At 35.2% G+C, this 17,182-nt stretch overlaps 1 protein-coding gene and 1 long non-coding RNA gene across 2 annotated transcripts; both read left to right on the forward strand.

Annotated features, from left to right (window-relative positions):
* The first annotated feature begins 9,685 nt into the window (after window positions 1-9,685).
* On the forward strand, window positions 9,686-11,479 carry LOC9304886 (salicylate/benzoate carboxyl methyltransferase). Its single transcript, XM_021019840.1, has 3 exons — window positions 9,686-9,918; window positions 10,057-10,710; window positions 10,847-11,479. Exons 1-3 carry the CDS (start codon window positions 9,853-9,855, stop codon window positions 11,216-11,218), a joined length of 1,092 nt encoding a protein of 363 aa, XP_020875499.1. The 5' UTR covers window positions 9,686-9,852; the 3' UTR covers window positions 11,219-11,479.
* A 1,728-nt stretch (window positions 11,480-13,207) lies between these two features.
* On the forward strand, window positions 13,208-14,601 carry LOC110226760. Its single transcript, XR_002330681.1, has 2 exons — window positions 13,208-14,068; window positions 14,144-14,601. It is a non-coding gene; the product is annotated as an uncharacterized LOC110226760 (long non-coding RNA).
* Window positions 14,602-17,182: the final 2,581 nt, after the last annotated feature.

The raw sequence follows: 17,182 nt of genomic DNA on the forward strand, positions 1-17,182 counted from the left end.
ATGATTCTAACCACTCGTAGCAAAAATAACTCACTGGCAAGCGAAACTTTAATTACTATTCTGTTCACCTTTAGTTTTCATTGAAACAGAAAGTCGTACCGAGTTATATTTGAAAATTTCAATAAACTCTTTTGGTGAGGTTGGTTAAGGAACTTTGCCTATATAATAATAGATCCATCAATTCAACACCAGTTTTAGTAGTTTGAGGAATTAGATCATGGACAATAGGTGAATTGGCCTAATTCTTCTGAGGCTTTAAGAACAATTAAAGACAGGAAACTAGTAGAAATCAAGGTGACTACGATAGGTAAAAGAAGACTCTTGGGTCATATCTGAAATACGTGCAAAATTCGTGCAAAACTACAGACAGAATAGATAACAGATCATCTGTGCAAAGTTCGTGCAGAAATACAGACAGGATTGATAACAGATAATCCGTGCAAAATTCGTGCAGAAACAAATATGAACAGAAAACTTATCTCGATAGAGTTTAGAATTTTGTTTGCAGAGACGGCTAGGGTTTTGGTTTTGGTTTTTGTGAGAGAGATTTAGGGTTTCGGAATTTTTAATTTTTAGGGTGAAAGGCTATCGTGCTGATAACGTGTTGTGAACTGTGTCTTTCATTAATAGTATAATGGATATATATACAAGGATAATAGCAGGATACAGAGAATAAGGTAAAACCCTAATGGGCCATGGGCCGGTTATGGAGTCCATCCATATGGTTTATAACAAAAAGTGTAAAACGTATTATAAAACGACTTATATTATAAAACGTATGGAGTATTGAAGTAACCAGAGAAAATGACAGTGTCTTGTGGGAGACAAAGATTTCGGTATTGATGTTAAAAAACTTCCGCTCTCCATTGTCATCAACAAGACAACAATGTCCAACCTATTTTATCAGGTAATCATATGCTTTATCCGTTTCAGTTTAAGTGTCATTTTAAAAATTATGATTTGTTTTATAATAAGTGATGCTTTCGATATTCAAAACAGATTTATGATACGTTGATAACCCAGTTTTATCTTCACTATTGTAAGGTATTGACCAATTTATTGTTTTTTTTTTTTTTTTTCAAAGTGTATTACTAAGAGATAAAACAGAAATGGGTGATTTGCAAAAGTAGCCAATTTTGAACCAGTTATTAAATTTATAACACCAAAATCTTGGATATTACGTGAGTAGCACATGTGGTGTCTGACAAGACAATAAAGTCCTTTCAGTCTCACGAAGAAAATGAAGGCGTGAAGAGAGAGAGAAAAGAGGTGCGTGAAGAGAGAGAGAGAGGGAAGAAGAGAGGGGGAGAGAGAGAAAGAAGAGAGGGGGAGAGAGAAAGAAGAGAGGGACGTGGAGAGAGAGAGAGAAGGAGAGAAGAACAGAGGGAGAGAGATAAGAGAGAGACGTGGAGAGAGAGAAGGGAGAGAGAGATTGAGAGGGACTAAATCTGTCTTTATTACATAAATTATAAAGAATATCACCTTCTTTTTTTTTTAGTGCTACTTTCTTAATTTATAAATTTTTGTTGGTTATAGAGTCAAATTATCCAACAGAAATTGATCGTGGAAGCTCCCTTGGCCCATTGGTTGACCAAGGGTTGATTAATGCTTCTACACCAAAAGGTCTGGGGTTCGAGTCCCAGGTATTGCGATTTATTAACAAATTTGCAGATTAATGGAGACAAGTGTGCAAAAGATCTCCAGCGATGTACAATTATAGCCGTTCGCCAGGATTCTACGCAGAGAAGGAAGTGTCGCCAGGTCGTGGATCATTGAAGGTATTCATTAAGATTACGAAGAAGGAAGTGTAGTCTGTCGTGAATCTAGTAAGGGTCAGAAGGAATTGTCAGTTGTAGAATCTAGTAAGGGTGGATAATTGATTTTTTCTAAATTTAAAAAAAAAAAGTTTAACCACACTTAAATTAAAACGGAGAGAATACTTATCTCAGAAAAAACAAATCTAGTTCAATTCGTTAATTTGCATTCTTGGTTTTTGTCTTAGGTCATGGTTGGTCTTTTGCTAATGAGTTGTCTAGTTTAAATTATTTTTAGTTTTGTAAGAAAATATGTCCGAACTAAAATCAAACGTAATATTAACCTCTTATGACTACTTCCTATATCTCTCTATTTATATTCAAATAAATATAATCAGATAAATCAATCGAGACTACGCTGATGACACCTAGTTAATATATTTGTAAAATTTTGAATAAAAATTATGTATATATATATATATAGATATATATATATCTATTTATATAGACATGGTTAACATTTAACGTTAAACGATTCTGTGATATTTTAAATGAGGTATTTTCTTCCAACCAAAAAGTTGGGGTATTAAAATTCCAAAATAAATAGATTGGATATTTTTGGCTATTTTCCGGTTATAATTTAACGTCATTTACCGATACCATAACTTCCGTTAACGACAGTTAAATAAGAGGTTTGAATCTACCAATATTTAAAGATAAAGTATTTTTCAACCGAAAATAATTAAATGAAGCATTTTTCTTCCAACATACAAAAAAGTAAAGTATTAAACGTGCAAATAAAAAATAAATGGGGTATTTTTCGGGTTGTTTCCCCATATACAATCAAAGATCATGAGATCCCTAAAGAAAATAGGAGATAGAATCTTATATGGATAGTCTAAGCTACTAGGGACAAAAATTCTGGAACAATGCCTCTAATACCACTTTCTCTCAAAAATTAATAGTATATGCCACTCTCATATTATTATTTTATTTTACATGTTCTTTTAAATAAAAATCTATTACAAAAGTAAAAAAAACCCTTACTCTAAACTAAATTTGAGAAGAATTATAAATAATGGATAAATAATTAAACTATTGTCCATCTATGCTTCTCATCGATCATTGATCTTGTCTTTGTCTCTATCAACATAGCTTATGCTGAGATTCATAAATGAGAGATACAACAACAATCCCGATCTAGATCTCTCAAAAATTGGTTTCTTCTTCTGCAGTACTAAAGACACTTTCGTCATTTGTAATGCACAATTGTCGGGTGAGAGAAGACGGTCCACAAACTTCGACGAAAGGGTTGACGGCGGAGAATCGGCGACGACGATAGTGAACAAAGCAAGAAGAGACGAAATAGTGTGATGACGCTAGGGTTTATAATTACAAGTTTCTTCAGTACTATCATTTGTACCAGTTGTTCCTATGTACTATATATTATCTCTCAATAATATAATTTGTACAAGTTGTACCTATTTATATCTTATTATTATCTCTGAGTTATATCATTTGTATTGTTTGTCGTATAATATCTCATTTGTACCAATTGTATTATTATCTCTTAGTTGTAGCATTTCGTCTGTAATTTTATTAATTTAGAGATATCAAATTTACAGTGACACTTAAATTATAAAATGGCAAACCAGATTAAATTTTTCCCACAAAGTAGCATAAGTTGCTCGTCTTCAAAGAATCTTCAATGGTAACGTGAAATTCATTCATTCCTTCTAGATTTTTATATATTTGTTCTTGACGTTTGACAGTACTATTAGTCAAAAAAACAATGATTTAAGTTTTCAGACAAGATCAGCTCAAATGGATATATAGGACAGTATTTTGTGAATATACGTCTAAACCATGTTCCTAAGAGCTAAAGAATGGCAAACTGCTCAAATCGAGAAATCCCCCTCCCTTCCACTGCCGATCCGAACCAAAACTTCATCTCTTTCGACCCACCATATCGTTTGCAACACTGGTGCGACATGGAAAGAAGATTTCACGCCATGATATGGGTGGGTTTTCAGCAAATCAGCTGTGACTCCGATCCTCCATGGTTCACAGGCTTGTTGTGAGAGATTTTCATCCCAGTAGAATCCTCCAACATAATCCCTTGGACTACATCAGGACAATAATCAAATAAATGAAACCCTAAATATAACGAAAACGCATAGTTTGCTAACATATCCGTTAGACGGTTAGTCTTCCTATATACGCGATTAACCAGATAAAAACAAGAAATTTAGAATATTCTCCACTATTTTACCCCGTTCTATTATATTAGTTTCCTGACATATTTTTTTCTATGATTCTGTTTAACCCTAATCTTTCATTCATTTATATTAGATACAAGTATTAAGATATCATATGCATATAACTAAGGGGAAAAATGTCGTTTAATTGCTGAACTTTAAAAAAATGGCCGTTTAATACGTGAACTTCTCATGTGGCCAGTTCAAACACGAACTTAACGTTGACCGGCCATTTTAACTAAATTTCTTCGTTGACTACGCCAAAACGCCACACCGTTAGCAGTCACTAACTGAGCCGATAACGGCTGTTAGCACCCGTAAACAGGTCTCCGTTAGTCCCGAAAACGTCGTCGTTTTACTCTTAAACCAAACCCCAAATCGAAATCGATTTTATCCCCTTTCATAAACCTCAGATCCCTAAATTTCAATTCTTTGAGCTTTCAATCTCTCACTTCATCGTTCCCAATTTCAATTTCTTTGAGCTTTCAATCTCAATCTTCATCGAATTCTCGAGAGTGAGCTCAAGAAATGAGTTGCAGTTCTGGGAATTCTTGTGTTAAAGACGGTGGATGTGGCTTCCGTGGGTTTCCTTCGAAATGCCATTGCGGGTTAGACGTCGTCATCTATACATCGGCGACAAAGCAGAACCCTGGAAGACCTTTCTTCCGTTGTCCAACCAAACAAGATGTAAGTAGATTTGATTTTATATCTTCTTGTGTTTCGAAAATTGTTCATAATTTGTTTGTAAATGCACATGATCATTTGTTTAAATGGGTCGAAGATGGTGTATACGAGGAGGTTGTTGATGCTCTTCCAAAATTCTCCATCATTGACAGCCAAATAGAGAATGCCAAATCGGAAGTTGCTGTCGAGATTGAAGAGTTAAAGGTCATGATCAAAGAATTGAAGGAAGAAGGAATGTGGAGCAAAAGGGAAATAAAGAAATGGAAAACGATGATCAAAGTGTGTTTAGTGAGCCTTTGTGTTGCTGTCATTGTCTTTGTTATCCTACTGTTTGGTGTTGGAGACAAAAGACATAAGTTAGTTCTTGGTTACTAGGTGTGCATTAGTGTCTTATTTGGTTTGGGTCTTTGTCTTTGGTCTTGGTTCATGTTTCTCTCGTTTGTGCCTTCTCTTGTTTTAGTTTTGTGTTGTGTCTTGTTTGTGTCGTGTCTTGTATGAGTTTGTATCTTTTGCAATGAAATGGTATTTCTGAAAATGAGAAGTTAAGAGAGAACCATTGATAGAACCATTCATACATTACAACAATGATGTCATAGACACAAAAAGAAAGCCGAGTGGAAGATCATGTCATAAAGACAAGTTCAAACAACAAAAAAGAAAGCCGAGTGGAAGATCATGTCATAAAGACAAGTTCAAACAACAAAAAGAAAGCCGAGACTAAGCTTATGTCAGCCAACAAAAATATACCCTGACTAAGCTTAAGTTCATACAAGAAAAAAAAAACTGAGACTAAGCTTAAGTGGAACACTCAAACCATGATGCCAATCCACCAAGTCCTTGTGCTTGTGCTTGGGGTTGTGCTGCTACTTGTGCTTGTGCAGATCCATGTCTTCTATCAGGTTGTTCTCTTTGTGATGCTCCACTTGATGCCATAGATCCTTGTGCTCCATGACCTGTTACCCTTTGTCCTTCTGATCCAAGATGAACCTTTGATCCGTGTACTTGCTGATCTTGTGATCCTTGTAGAGGTTGTGATCCTTGATAAGATTGTGATCCTTGATAAGATTGTGATCCAAGCAAATGTGGTTCCTAAGTCAAATGTATGAGATTAGAAGACATGATTTAAGTGAGCTGTCAAACACAAAAAAAGCATAAGAGTCACTAACCTGATTTTTCCTGGGATGACCTCTTGGTCTCTTTGGTTGATTATTCAAGACAGTTGCATTTTTGCAACCCTGCTTGTTGTGTCCTTCTTGCAGGCAGTTAGAGCATGTCATGATTCTCTTTTTCCGGGACATCTTGTTCTTACTTTTAGAAGAGACAGAGGCAGTTTCATTTCTTCCTTTCCTCCTAGCATAGTTACTTGGCCTCCCTGAGTTGCCTTTTCTCCATGGTGGTGGCAAGACAGCTAGCCTATTTGTTCTAGGCCACAATGGCATTCCCTGGACAGGCCTTATACCCTTCCTATAAGTTTCTCGCCATCTTACCTTAGTGTAATAATCACTTACATAGTCTTCAACTTTTTCTTTTCTACCTATTATCACACAAGCCGCATGAACACAAGGGATCCCAACCATCTCCCATTTCCTGCAACCACAAGTTTTCAACTCCATATCAACAAAGTAGCCAACACCATTCACATATATCTCATGCAAATTTTCGCTGGCCATATATCTCTCGCAATTACCAACCCCAGCTATTATCTTCTCAATCTCTTCATGAGCTCTCTTTGTGAACCTTGTCTTCAACTTGTCAGCAATAAGAAACCTCTTTGCAGTTCTGACCATACATTGCCTCCTGATGTCCTCTAGCAAATCCAGAATTGGCTTCCTCCTGGCCTGTCTAATAGTCCTATTGAAAGACTCACTTAGATTATTTAGGTTGTCATTGCAACAGGTACCTATTCTGAAGAATGCTCTGGACCATGTCACAGGACTAGTACGTTGCAGAGATTCATAAGCCTGGCGATTGTACAACTTAAGCTCCTCCTGGTGATTATTGAACTCCTCTACAGTGTAGCTGCGTGTTATCTTCCAAAATAGACGATGAAGCTCTATATCATGGCTGTCTCTCTTCCAATTATCCATGATGTATTTTGAACATTGACGATGCTCAGCTTGTGGAAGTATGGAGTGGATAACTTTGACAAGACCCTGCAATAAGACATAGCTTACAAACCTTAAATAAAAGAACATAAAGAAATCACAGAACATAATACAAACTTGGATAAAAACTCACCGATTGTTTATCTGAAATGACTGCTAGATTTTGCATTTGACACAGCCCCAAACTTCCAGCTAGTTTTCTCAAAAAGAAGTCCCAGTTATCATCGTTTTCTATCTCCACAATTGCCCAAGCAATAGGAACTATCCTATTATCACCATCTCTGCCAACTGCAGCTAGAAGGTGACCTTTTATATCCCATTTTAGAAATGCTCCATCTATTCCTATCACAGGTATACAAGTCATTTTCCATGATTCTTTTTGAGCTTGAAAACAAATGTAAAGACGATAAAACCTTTGCTTCTGACCAATGGCTGCCCCTGCAATAGTATCTATCTCAAACTCTGTCCCTGGATTCTGCTTTAACACCTCTGCTTGATAATCCCAAATTCTTGCAAAATGAGCATCATGGCTTGCATGTCTAGCTTTCAGCACTTTAGTCTTGGCCTTAGCACACTGGTCTAGAGTCACTTCCAACTTGTATTCCCTCATAATCTCAGCAGCCATCTCAAACTTGGTAAGCTTTGGATTCACTCTCAGCATTTCCTCAAACAACAAAGCAATGGAGGACCTCTTCAACATCTTCGAATATCCTGACCTTACACATACATGCTCATTGATATATCTTTTTATTTGCATCTTATGCTTCCTCTTCTCATATGCACAATAAACTCTCCATGGACATGCAACACCTTCATCATCTACATAACAACACTTCGCAGCAAGAACCATAGCTTCAGACCTAAAGAGCTTAATGTCATACCTTGTCTTTAAAGAGTACATCAAAAGTGCAAGCTTGAAGTCTTCAGGAGAGTTGTAAGTTTTCTCTAATTCTAGCAAAACCTCTGGATCATCAGCACCTCTACCAGCTTCCTCTTCTCTAACTCTGTCTTCATCTTCGTCATCAGATGACAAAGGATCTGGAATCTTGTCTTTGTCCCATATATCATCTCCACTATCCGAGTCACTACCAGCTTCATCTCCTCTAACAGCCTCTGGGAAATCTTTTGCAATGTTGAAGTTAACATCTTCTTCAACAGCTGCTGCATCATCATCGCTATCTCCACCACTTGTTGCATCAACACCACCATTATCATCATTACTTTCACCACCTGCTACATCGCAGTCTCCGACAACCATATCTGATTCGTTTGGAGCTTCAACTCCAGCATTATCATCATTACCTTCACTAACATCACCGCCTACTGCGTCATCAACAGCATCGCAGTCTTCATCACCATACACCGCACAATCATCTTCAATGTCAGGGACGGGACTGGTTCCTTTTCAGGATCTTCATCGTCCTCTAAGACCCTGAGTTTTCTTCGTTTTCAACGCCTGCCTCGACCACGAGCTTTGTTTCCACCACCTGTCTCTGAAATGTCTTCCGCCGGTGGAGCTTTAACTCCGTCTCCGACAACCATCTCCGATTCACCTCGAGCTTCAACTCCAGCACCCACAACACACTCTGCTTCGCCTCGTATAGGAGATCCAACACGCACTATGACGCCATTCTTCCTAACTAATACCATTAGGGAAGACAATTTGAAGATTTCGGATTTCTGGGATTAGGGTTCTTAATTTGGGGATTTTGAGAAATTAGGGATTTCAAAATCGATTTTGGGGATTTAGGAACTTTGCTTCTGGCTAAAACGACATCGTTTTCGGGACTAACGGAGACCTGTTAACGGGTGCGAACAGCCGTTATCGGCTCAGTTAGTGACTGTTAACGGTGTGTCGTTTTGGCGTAGTCAACGAAGACATTTAGTTAAAATGGTCGGTCAACGTTAAGTTCGTGTTTAAACTGGCCACATGAGAAGTTCACGTATTAAACGGCTATTTTTTTAAAGTTCAGCAATTAAACGACATTTTTCCCTATAACTAAGTGTCTTACCTTGTTTTCTCTTTAGCAAAAAAAAAAAAAAAAAAACTTATTCTGTCTTAACAACTTAATTGGTGGCAGATATGTCATAAAATGCTTATTTTTTTTTTTTGTAAAAAAAATCTCTAATGACCGAGTTACTACGTATGTCCCATATCTCAACCACTCCAACGGTCTAAATAAAAGAAACATTAGTGTCTCTCCAAATTCATATCCACATACATTTCTGACTGGTGTTTTAAAAGATATTTTGTGGTAAGTCCTAGCATCATTATTATTGTATGGTAGTTTTCTTTCAATTCATTTATTGTTCCAGTGACTGATTGTGAATAATACAGATTTTGTGAACAGTTCGGAACTACTGAACTCCGATCCCACGAACATGGAAAAATATCTTTTGAGAAATTCGAAATCGGGTCCGGTAAAACTATGACCACACCTAACAACACCTCTCTAATCGATTGAAGATAAATTTGTTTTATTATCGATATTATGGTTTTACTAACTGTTATATATGCTGTGAAAATATTCTAGGGGAAAATGCTTCAAAACATTTCCTATTACTTATGTTTTAATTTTTTTATATGTTAAAGTAAATTATTTATATTTTTTCAAATTTATTTTGTTATAGTGAAAATTCATTAGTTGATGGGGACAAATAAACTTTTTTCATTTTCGACAAGATACAAAAATATTCATTATTTATATGCGTTCACGTTAGGTGTAGGTTTGTATTTATTTGATTCATGTTTGGATGTTATCAATCCGGTTTTGGTTGATGATGTGAATGGGACTGCGTTCCTACGACATGTTTTGATGTAAATTTTTTATTCTTTTTTAAAAAACCCCTCTTCCGACCAAAAAAAACAAAGGATACAAAAACAAATATGGAAAAACACACACATTAAATATGGACAAATTTAAATTTGAAACATTATAAATGATTCCAGACCAATCCAAATCTAACCATTCTTCATCTTGCCAAAAAAACACACAAGATTTCCATATATCAGATGTCTTCCTCTAGGTCTCACTAATTAGGGATTCTCTAATGGGTGTTCTTAGCATGAAGGGTGGAGATGGAGAGCACAGTTATGCAAATAATTCCGAGGGGCAGGTAAGCAATTCTCTATCATTTTTAAGAAAATTTGAACAACAATTTTGATATACATGCTTTTTTGGTTGCTTATTTCCTTTGTTGGTTTAAGGTTTTTAATAGTAGTATATAACTAAACTTAAGTTTTTTAATTCTTAGAAAAGTGTTGCTTCTAATGCAAAACCGGTGGTGGTAGAAAACGTAAAAGAAATGATAGTGAAAATGGATTTTCCTAGTTGCATCAAAGTGGCCGATTTGGGATGTTCATCGGGGGAAAACACATTAGTGGTCATGTCCGAAATTGTCAACACGATCATAGCAACATATCAACAAAAGAGTAAAAACCCACCAGAGATCGTTTGTTGTCTGAACGATCTTCCAGACAACGACTTCAACACTACTTTCAAATTAATCCCTGCCTTCCATAAGAAGCTGAAGATGAATGTTAAAGAAAAGTGCTTCATCTCAGGAGTCCCAGGCTCATTCTACTCAAGACTCTTCCCTAGCAAGTCTCTTCATTTTTTTCATTCATCTCTTTGTCTCCACTGGCTTTCTAAGGTTCCTGATGGGATTGTGGAAAACAAGAAGAACATTTATCTTAGAAGTCCTTGTCCTCCAAGTGTGTACAAGAGTTATCTAAATCAGTTCAAGGACGATTTCTCTTTGTTTCTAAGAATGCGTGCAGAAGAGACAATGCCTAATGGGCGTATGGCTCTCACTTTGGTGGGTAGAAAAGCAGTTGACCCTTTATCCAAAGATTGCTTCCAAAATTGGTCTGTTATATCTGATTCCCTCGTCGATTTAGTCTCTGAGGTACTCACTATAATAAGCTCATCTTTGTTTCCTATTTTATACTTGTTTGATGTAGACCTAACTAATCATAGTTATAATACGTTTTTATTCATTAAATTTGTTATAATAAGGTTTGGGAGGAATGTTTTGAGTGCAGGGGGTTGTGAAGGAATCAGAAATGGAATCTTTCAACTTGCCATTCTACAATCCTGATGAAAGCGAAGTTAGGAAAGTTATCGAAAACGAGGGCTCTTTCGAGATCAACAATTTTAAGACAATATTTGGACTTCTCTTTTCATACAAAACTGGCCTTACTGAAGTGAAGGATGATGATCTCGATCGATTTGAAGTCATTAAAAAGAGGACCAACATCATAAGATCCATCACTGAACCAATGCTTGCTGCTCATTTTGGAGACACCGTCATGGATCGTTTGTTCGACAAGTATACATATAATCTAGCCCAACGTTACGATACTTTGCGCAACATACCAACGGTTCAATTCTTTGTTTCGTTGACTAGGAAGTAACCGACCGTTGATGAGACAGTAAGTGAAAGAAATCGAACCTACGATATCAAGACTAAATTTTCTTTTTTAATTTGGTATTTTGCAAATAATCATCGTGGAGCTTTGTTCCTTGTTTATCAATTTGTTTCCAAGTTTGTAGGGACAATTGTTCCATTTTCTCTATTTAAAAATAAAACAAAAAGGCAGATTGCATTTGCCTAAAAATTCTTATCTGATTTTTCTTTACTCTTATCATTTAATATAAGAGCATGTTTTGGTTTTGATCTGAACACCACAACTTATGGTATCAAATTGCCAGATTGCCGTTCAAATTAAACATTTTTTTGCCATTGGGAAAAGAATAAAGCATAAATGAAATTTGAAAGATAATTAAGAAAACATTATGAAGTCAAATTAGCACCATGACCACGAAACTTGGAGGATAGGTCCAAGTTTCAGCGAACCTTGATATTAAAGGGAACTTATAAATCGTATGGATTAGATGACGAGAAGGTAGTGAAATCTGCCTCCTATTGCGCTCCTTCCAAACATGATACATTGTTGTTTGGAAGGAAATAAAAGGTAATGGTATAAAAATTGTGAGTGGTGAGGTGGAAGAGAATAATGAATCATTCACAACTAATCAACACGAGTCTCGAATAAGTTGCTTATACCATCTACCCATATTGTGTATGTGTAAGCACATGCAATATATAGGTGAACTCGAGACTCATCAGATTCAACACAAAACAAACAAAGTTCATAATAGGGAAAATGGTAACTAGTTTCATGAAGTATAGATCACGGCATAGTCACACATGCAGACTAATTTAATGTCTTAAACTACACGAACAATTGCTAATTTACGGTGATATCACCAATTATAACATAAAACATGTGCGCAACACCATAACCATTCATTCTAGTAATGTTCCTATCTAATAAACGACGTTTTTCGGTTTGACCGATTCAAAAAATATTTAAGATGATTTATTTGAGATAAAATTCAAAATTAATAAAATTGCAAAATATTTAACTAAAAATAAGTAAAAAAAAAAAAGAGAAAAGAAAAAAATTGTTCTCCCAGTCCTGTTGGAATCTTCATCTTCCTTCGAGATCTTCATCCTCATGTTTCTCCAATAGCTCTACTACTTCTGTCGATGGCCAGAACTCTCAGCCACCAAAACGATCTCGTTTCACCTATTTCAGTCCGATTCAATTTCTCCATTTTATGTTTGTTTTTCCTTTCATTTTTAAAATAAAGAGTTATAGCTAAATATTCATAAATGTTTGTTCAGAAACCTATAAAAACTCCAAATACTATAACTAAAAAAAAATTAAACACCAATATTGCATAAAACCTTATCTAAAAACATAATAAAAATGGGCAATATCTGTTCTCAGATACTTGATACTAATTATAGAAAAAAATAATCAAAAAACTTAATGTATGATTTTGATGTTTAATTAAAATGATTGACCATACATTATATAGCTAAGTGATGTTTCTTGATTCTTTTAGCAACAAAAGTCTCTAGCCAAACTTCAGTCTTGATTAAAAAATCGTTTCAAACCTCTCGGGACTGCTCAAGACCACCCAAAAGTTTTGTATTTTGAAAGTTCATTCCCGCAAAAGTTTATATATATATATATATATTAATGTTAATTCTCAAAAAAAAAAAAAAAAATTTCCATCAATATTATATCATCAACAAAACAAAGTGCGAATGTAAGTAAATATTGTTGCGGGTAGAGTAATTTTTCAGAAGCAGATGGTTGCGGTTCTAAACGTTATTAAGCATTTTGAACGACTGGTTTAACGGTTGTGTTTGCGAGAGTTTTATGACTAGTTGACCAACAAATGCGACAATAGTTAAGCAAAAAATTACCAAAATAAATATAAAATAAATATAAAAAAAGATATATATGAAAACAAAAAAAAATTATATTATTATGATAAGATATTTAAAATTGAATATGATTAACAATGAAAACCATTAAATAGTACTAAATAATTATTTAAATATAAATAAATTTTGAAAAACCTAAAAAATGATTCACATTCAAAGATAAGTGTTTAAACACTAACAAGAATATATGTAGGGCTTCATTTATTTGTTCTTCACGTGATTTTTTAAGCCACCTACCGCTTGCAACCGCCATCACTTGTTGCGGAAAAGAGATTTTCAAATGTAACGATTTAAAACGGTTAAGAGTGGTATAAAAAGGAATCAACCACAAGTGTCCGCAAACGCTAAGTTTGATGGTTGTTGCGAGAGAACCAATAAAGCCCTTAATTAGGGTGTGTCGGTTCATTTTTTCCTTATAGAGACATAAAGCAGTTTTATGGAAAAATGGTCCATTTCCTAATGAGAAATATCACATCATAACAGATAGAGCCCAAAATTTAACCCCGGTCCTAATATCCTTGAAATGGAAGTTCTACTCCTATTTCCCCCGAATTGAAAGTTCAATACCTAAATGTCCCCGAGTCTGGGTTTCGTCGGTTTGGTGCATATATATGAGACCAAACTATATATTGGTCGTAACTTAACCAGTAGAAACCCGATTCCTTATTAAAACTCGACCCAATATGTGTTTAAACCCCAAAATTCTAAATCTCCAAATTTCGAAATACCCAACTCAAGAATCCTAAATTCCCATATTTCGATTTGAAACCTAGAATTCGAGTTGCAAGAGGAGCAATATATCAATGAGTTCGACGGGATCTACGGTCCTTGTGGAAGAGGCAGAGTCGTTGCGGTACAAAAGAGATGTTGGTGCAGGGAAGATATTGTGGCACTAATTCTGAAATCCGATCCCAATCCTTGTCGGAGATACTATCGTTATGGTTTTGCTGCAAAACATAAGGTAATTTCATGCCTCTGTTTCAACTATTTTGAATTGCATCTTTTTTTATATCGATCAATGACTGTTAATTTATAGCTTAGGAACGATGAACACACGTTCAAATGGGTTGATGAAGCCTTGTTCAATGAGATAGAGACATTGAAAGAAAAGAATGGTGAACTTGAGCAAGAGCTGAAAGAGCATAAAACAAAGAGTTTGGAGTTTGAGAAGATGGTTTGTGAGAAGGTCCAACTGAAGATAGAGAAGGAGATATTTGAAAGGTGAAAGATGCTTTGTCTAAAGCCAAAAAAAGCACTAAGAAGATGATGATTGTCGTAGTGATAGGGTGTATGATCATGATTGGATTCAATAAACTAATCGGATGAACCATTGATCACATCACTGTTTTTGTTGTGTTTGTTGAATGTCTTGGTTTTGGTTCTAGTTTTAGATTTATGATTAAGATAATGGTTTTTTCATTTTAGATTTATGATCAAGACATTATGTACTATTGAATGGTGTTTGTTTTGGATTAAGAGAATGGTGTTTTCTTCGGATTCGTTTCAACAAAAATTTTGGTCATGATGTGTATTTAAGATTGGTCATAATAGCATTTTCCATTCACCAGACCAAACCTAGATAACAAAACATTCATATATATTTCTCATTTTATATTCTAAAAATCACATATTTGCACTTAAAAAAATCTCTAAAAATTGTGAAATCACGCATTATCATTTTCCGTGAAAATCATGAAATACGGAATTGCGTTTTTTTCCATTAAAAAGTGCACAATATTTGATTGAAAATTTTGGAATTGAGCTTTCCCACCAAAACTTTAAAATCGTAGAATTGTTGAACGAATTTTTTCTGCCAAATCATGTTTTCCTGTCAACACTGCAAAATCATGTTTTCTCACCAAAACCACAAAATTGAATTTTCCGCTAAAATTATATATTTTCCAAATCATGTTTTTCCGTAAAACCATAAAAATTAGTTTTTATATGTTAAAATAATATTTTAAAATTATTTAATTGTAAATATATATTAGAGCAATAATTAAATTAATATAGCTAAAATAAAGATTAATAATATGATTATATGAATGTATGGTTATATCAAAGTATAAGTTTTTTTGACATTTTCTTATGAAACTTATCTTATGGAAATAAATAAATATTTATAAAAATTTTGCAAATCAACAAAAATTCATTAAAATGCTCTATCCAAATGAATATCCAAAATGAAAACGAACAATATTTAGATGAATTGTCTGGAAGTAAATGCAAGATGATGAAATTGAACAAGCTCTAGTTTGTTCATATTTGTTTACCTTTTTTTTTTAATAGACATAAATTATTTTTAGTAATAAAAGTCTGTAAGCAGTAGCCACAAAACCATACAAATTAAATCCCACCAAAAAACAAAAAACCATACAAATTAAATCACGTGATAAAAAAAAGTAAATATTACAATGGATCAAGACCCAAGCCCAATATTGATCGCATTAAGAAATACCCAAATCGTGTAAATGATACGACACAATTCTACGACATAATGAAATTTTGTTGTGAACTGTGTCCTCTCATTAATAGAATAAGGGATATATATACAATGATAATAGCAGGATACATAGAATAAGGTAAAACCCTAATGGGCCATGGGCCGGTTATGGAGTCCATCCATATGGTTTATAACACTCCCCCTTGGAAGACATAACCGTGCCCGATACTAAACCGGGATCTCTATAATGCGCTGGGGAATGTTGCCTCATTAAAACCTTACCACGAAAACCCAGTGGGACAAAACCATGGTGAAGGAAAAAGAGTACAACACGCATTACTCCCCCTGATTTGAGCATCACTGTAGATCCTTAAGTCCGCGCATCCCGATCTGATGAATGAGCTTCCGGAACGTTGAAGTCGGCAATGATTTGGTGAATAGGTCGGCTGAATTCTCACTTGACCGGATCTGTTGAACTTTGACCTGACCGTCCTTCTATAATTCATGAGTGAATAAGAGCTTTGGCAAAATGTGCTTCGTCTGGTCTCTCTTAGTGTAGCCGTCCTTGAGTTGAGCAATACAGGCTGCGTTGTCTTTAAATATGATGGTCTTTGATGTAGTAGTAGTAGTAGTAGTAGTAGTATTAGTAGTAGTAGTAGTAGTAGTAGCTGCGCCTTAAGGAAGGCTGCCTACGTACCCTTGGAAGGGATCAAGCCACACGTAGTTCCTATTCATTGACCATGCCATAATCTGATCTTATGAATAACCTGCATCAGCAAATCAAACTAAACCAAAGCAAACTGGATCTTCTTTGGTTAGATCAGTATAGAATAAACCCAAGTAAACAACGCAGGAAGAATAAACTTTAAAATTTAACCAAACCTTCCTTTAAACCTTTCCAGTGCCTTTGGGTTGATCATGAACTAAATTTAGACAGGAGACTCACGGCAAAACAAATGTTTGGTCTAGTGTGTCTAGCCAAATTCATTAGAACTCCTATGGCACTGAGGTATGGTATTTCCGGACTGAATGGATCACTATCCAATTTGAGGCTTCTCACCACCATTGGGCCTGGTCAATGGGCGGGCCTGGTCCTTATTAAATTTCCTTGAGTACTCTTTCAGTGTATGCTATTTGATGCACAAGGATTCTATTATTCACGTACTCAGGTTGTAATCCCAAACAGAACTTAATTATTGCCTAGGTCTTTCATTTGAGATTCTTTCTTTAGATATACTCAACTGTTTGGGCGATTATCCAGAGGTTTAAATCATTCATATACACTGCTATGATTACAAATCCTTTGTTTGCAAACTTCTTGATAAAAATACATGGACTGATCGGATCGTTTTTATAGCCTTCTCTGATGAGATATTCACTTAACCGGTTATACCACATATGTCCGCTTTGTTTCAGTCCATATAAGGATTTGTCCAGCCTTATGCAGTGCTGTTCTCGAGAATCTTTCTTATCTTTGAGCTCAATACCCTCTGGTAATCTCATATATTATCCAGTGGACTTATATAAATATGCAGGCATTACATCCATTAGCCGCAAATCTTTCTCTTTTATATAGCCAGACTTAGCAAAGATTTAAATGTCTTAGCATCCACCACAGGGGAGAATATCTCC

The sequence above is a fragment of the Arabidopsis lyrata genome (genome assembly GCF_000004255.2).
Source record: "Arabidopsis lyrata subsp. lyrata unplaced genomic scaffold ARALYscaffold_7, whole genome shotgun sequence".
NCBI classification, from domain to species: Eukaryota; Viridiplantae; Streptophyta; class Magnoliopsida; order Brassicales; family Brassicaceae; genus Arabidopsis; species Arabidopsis lyrata.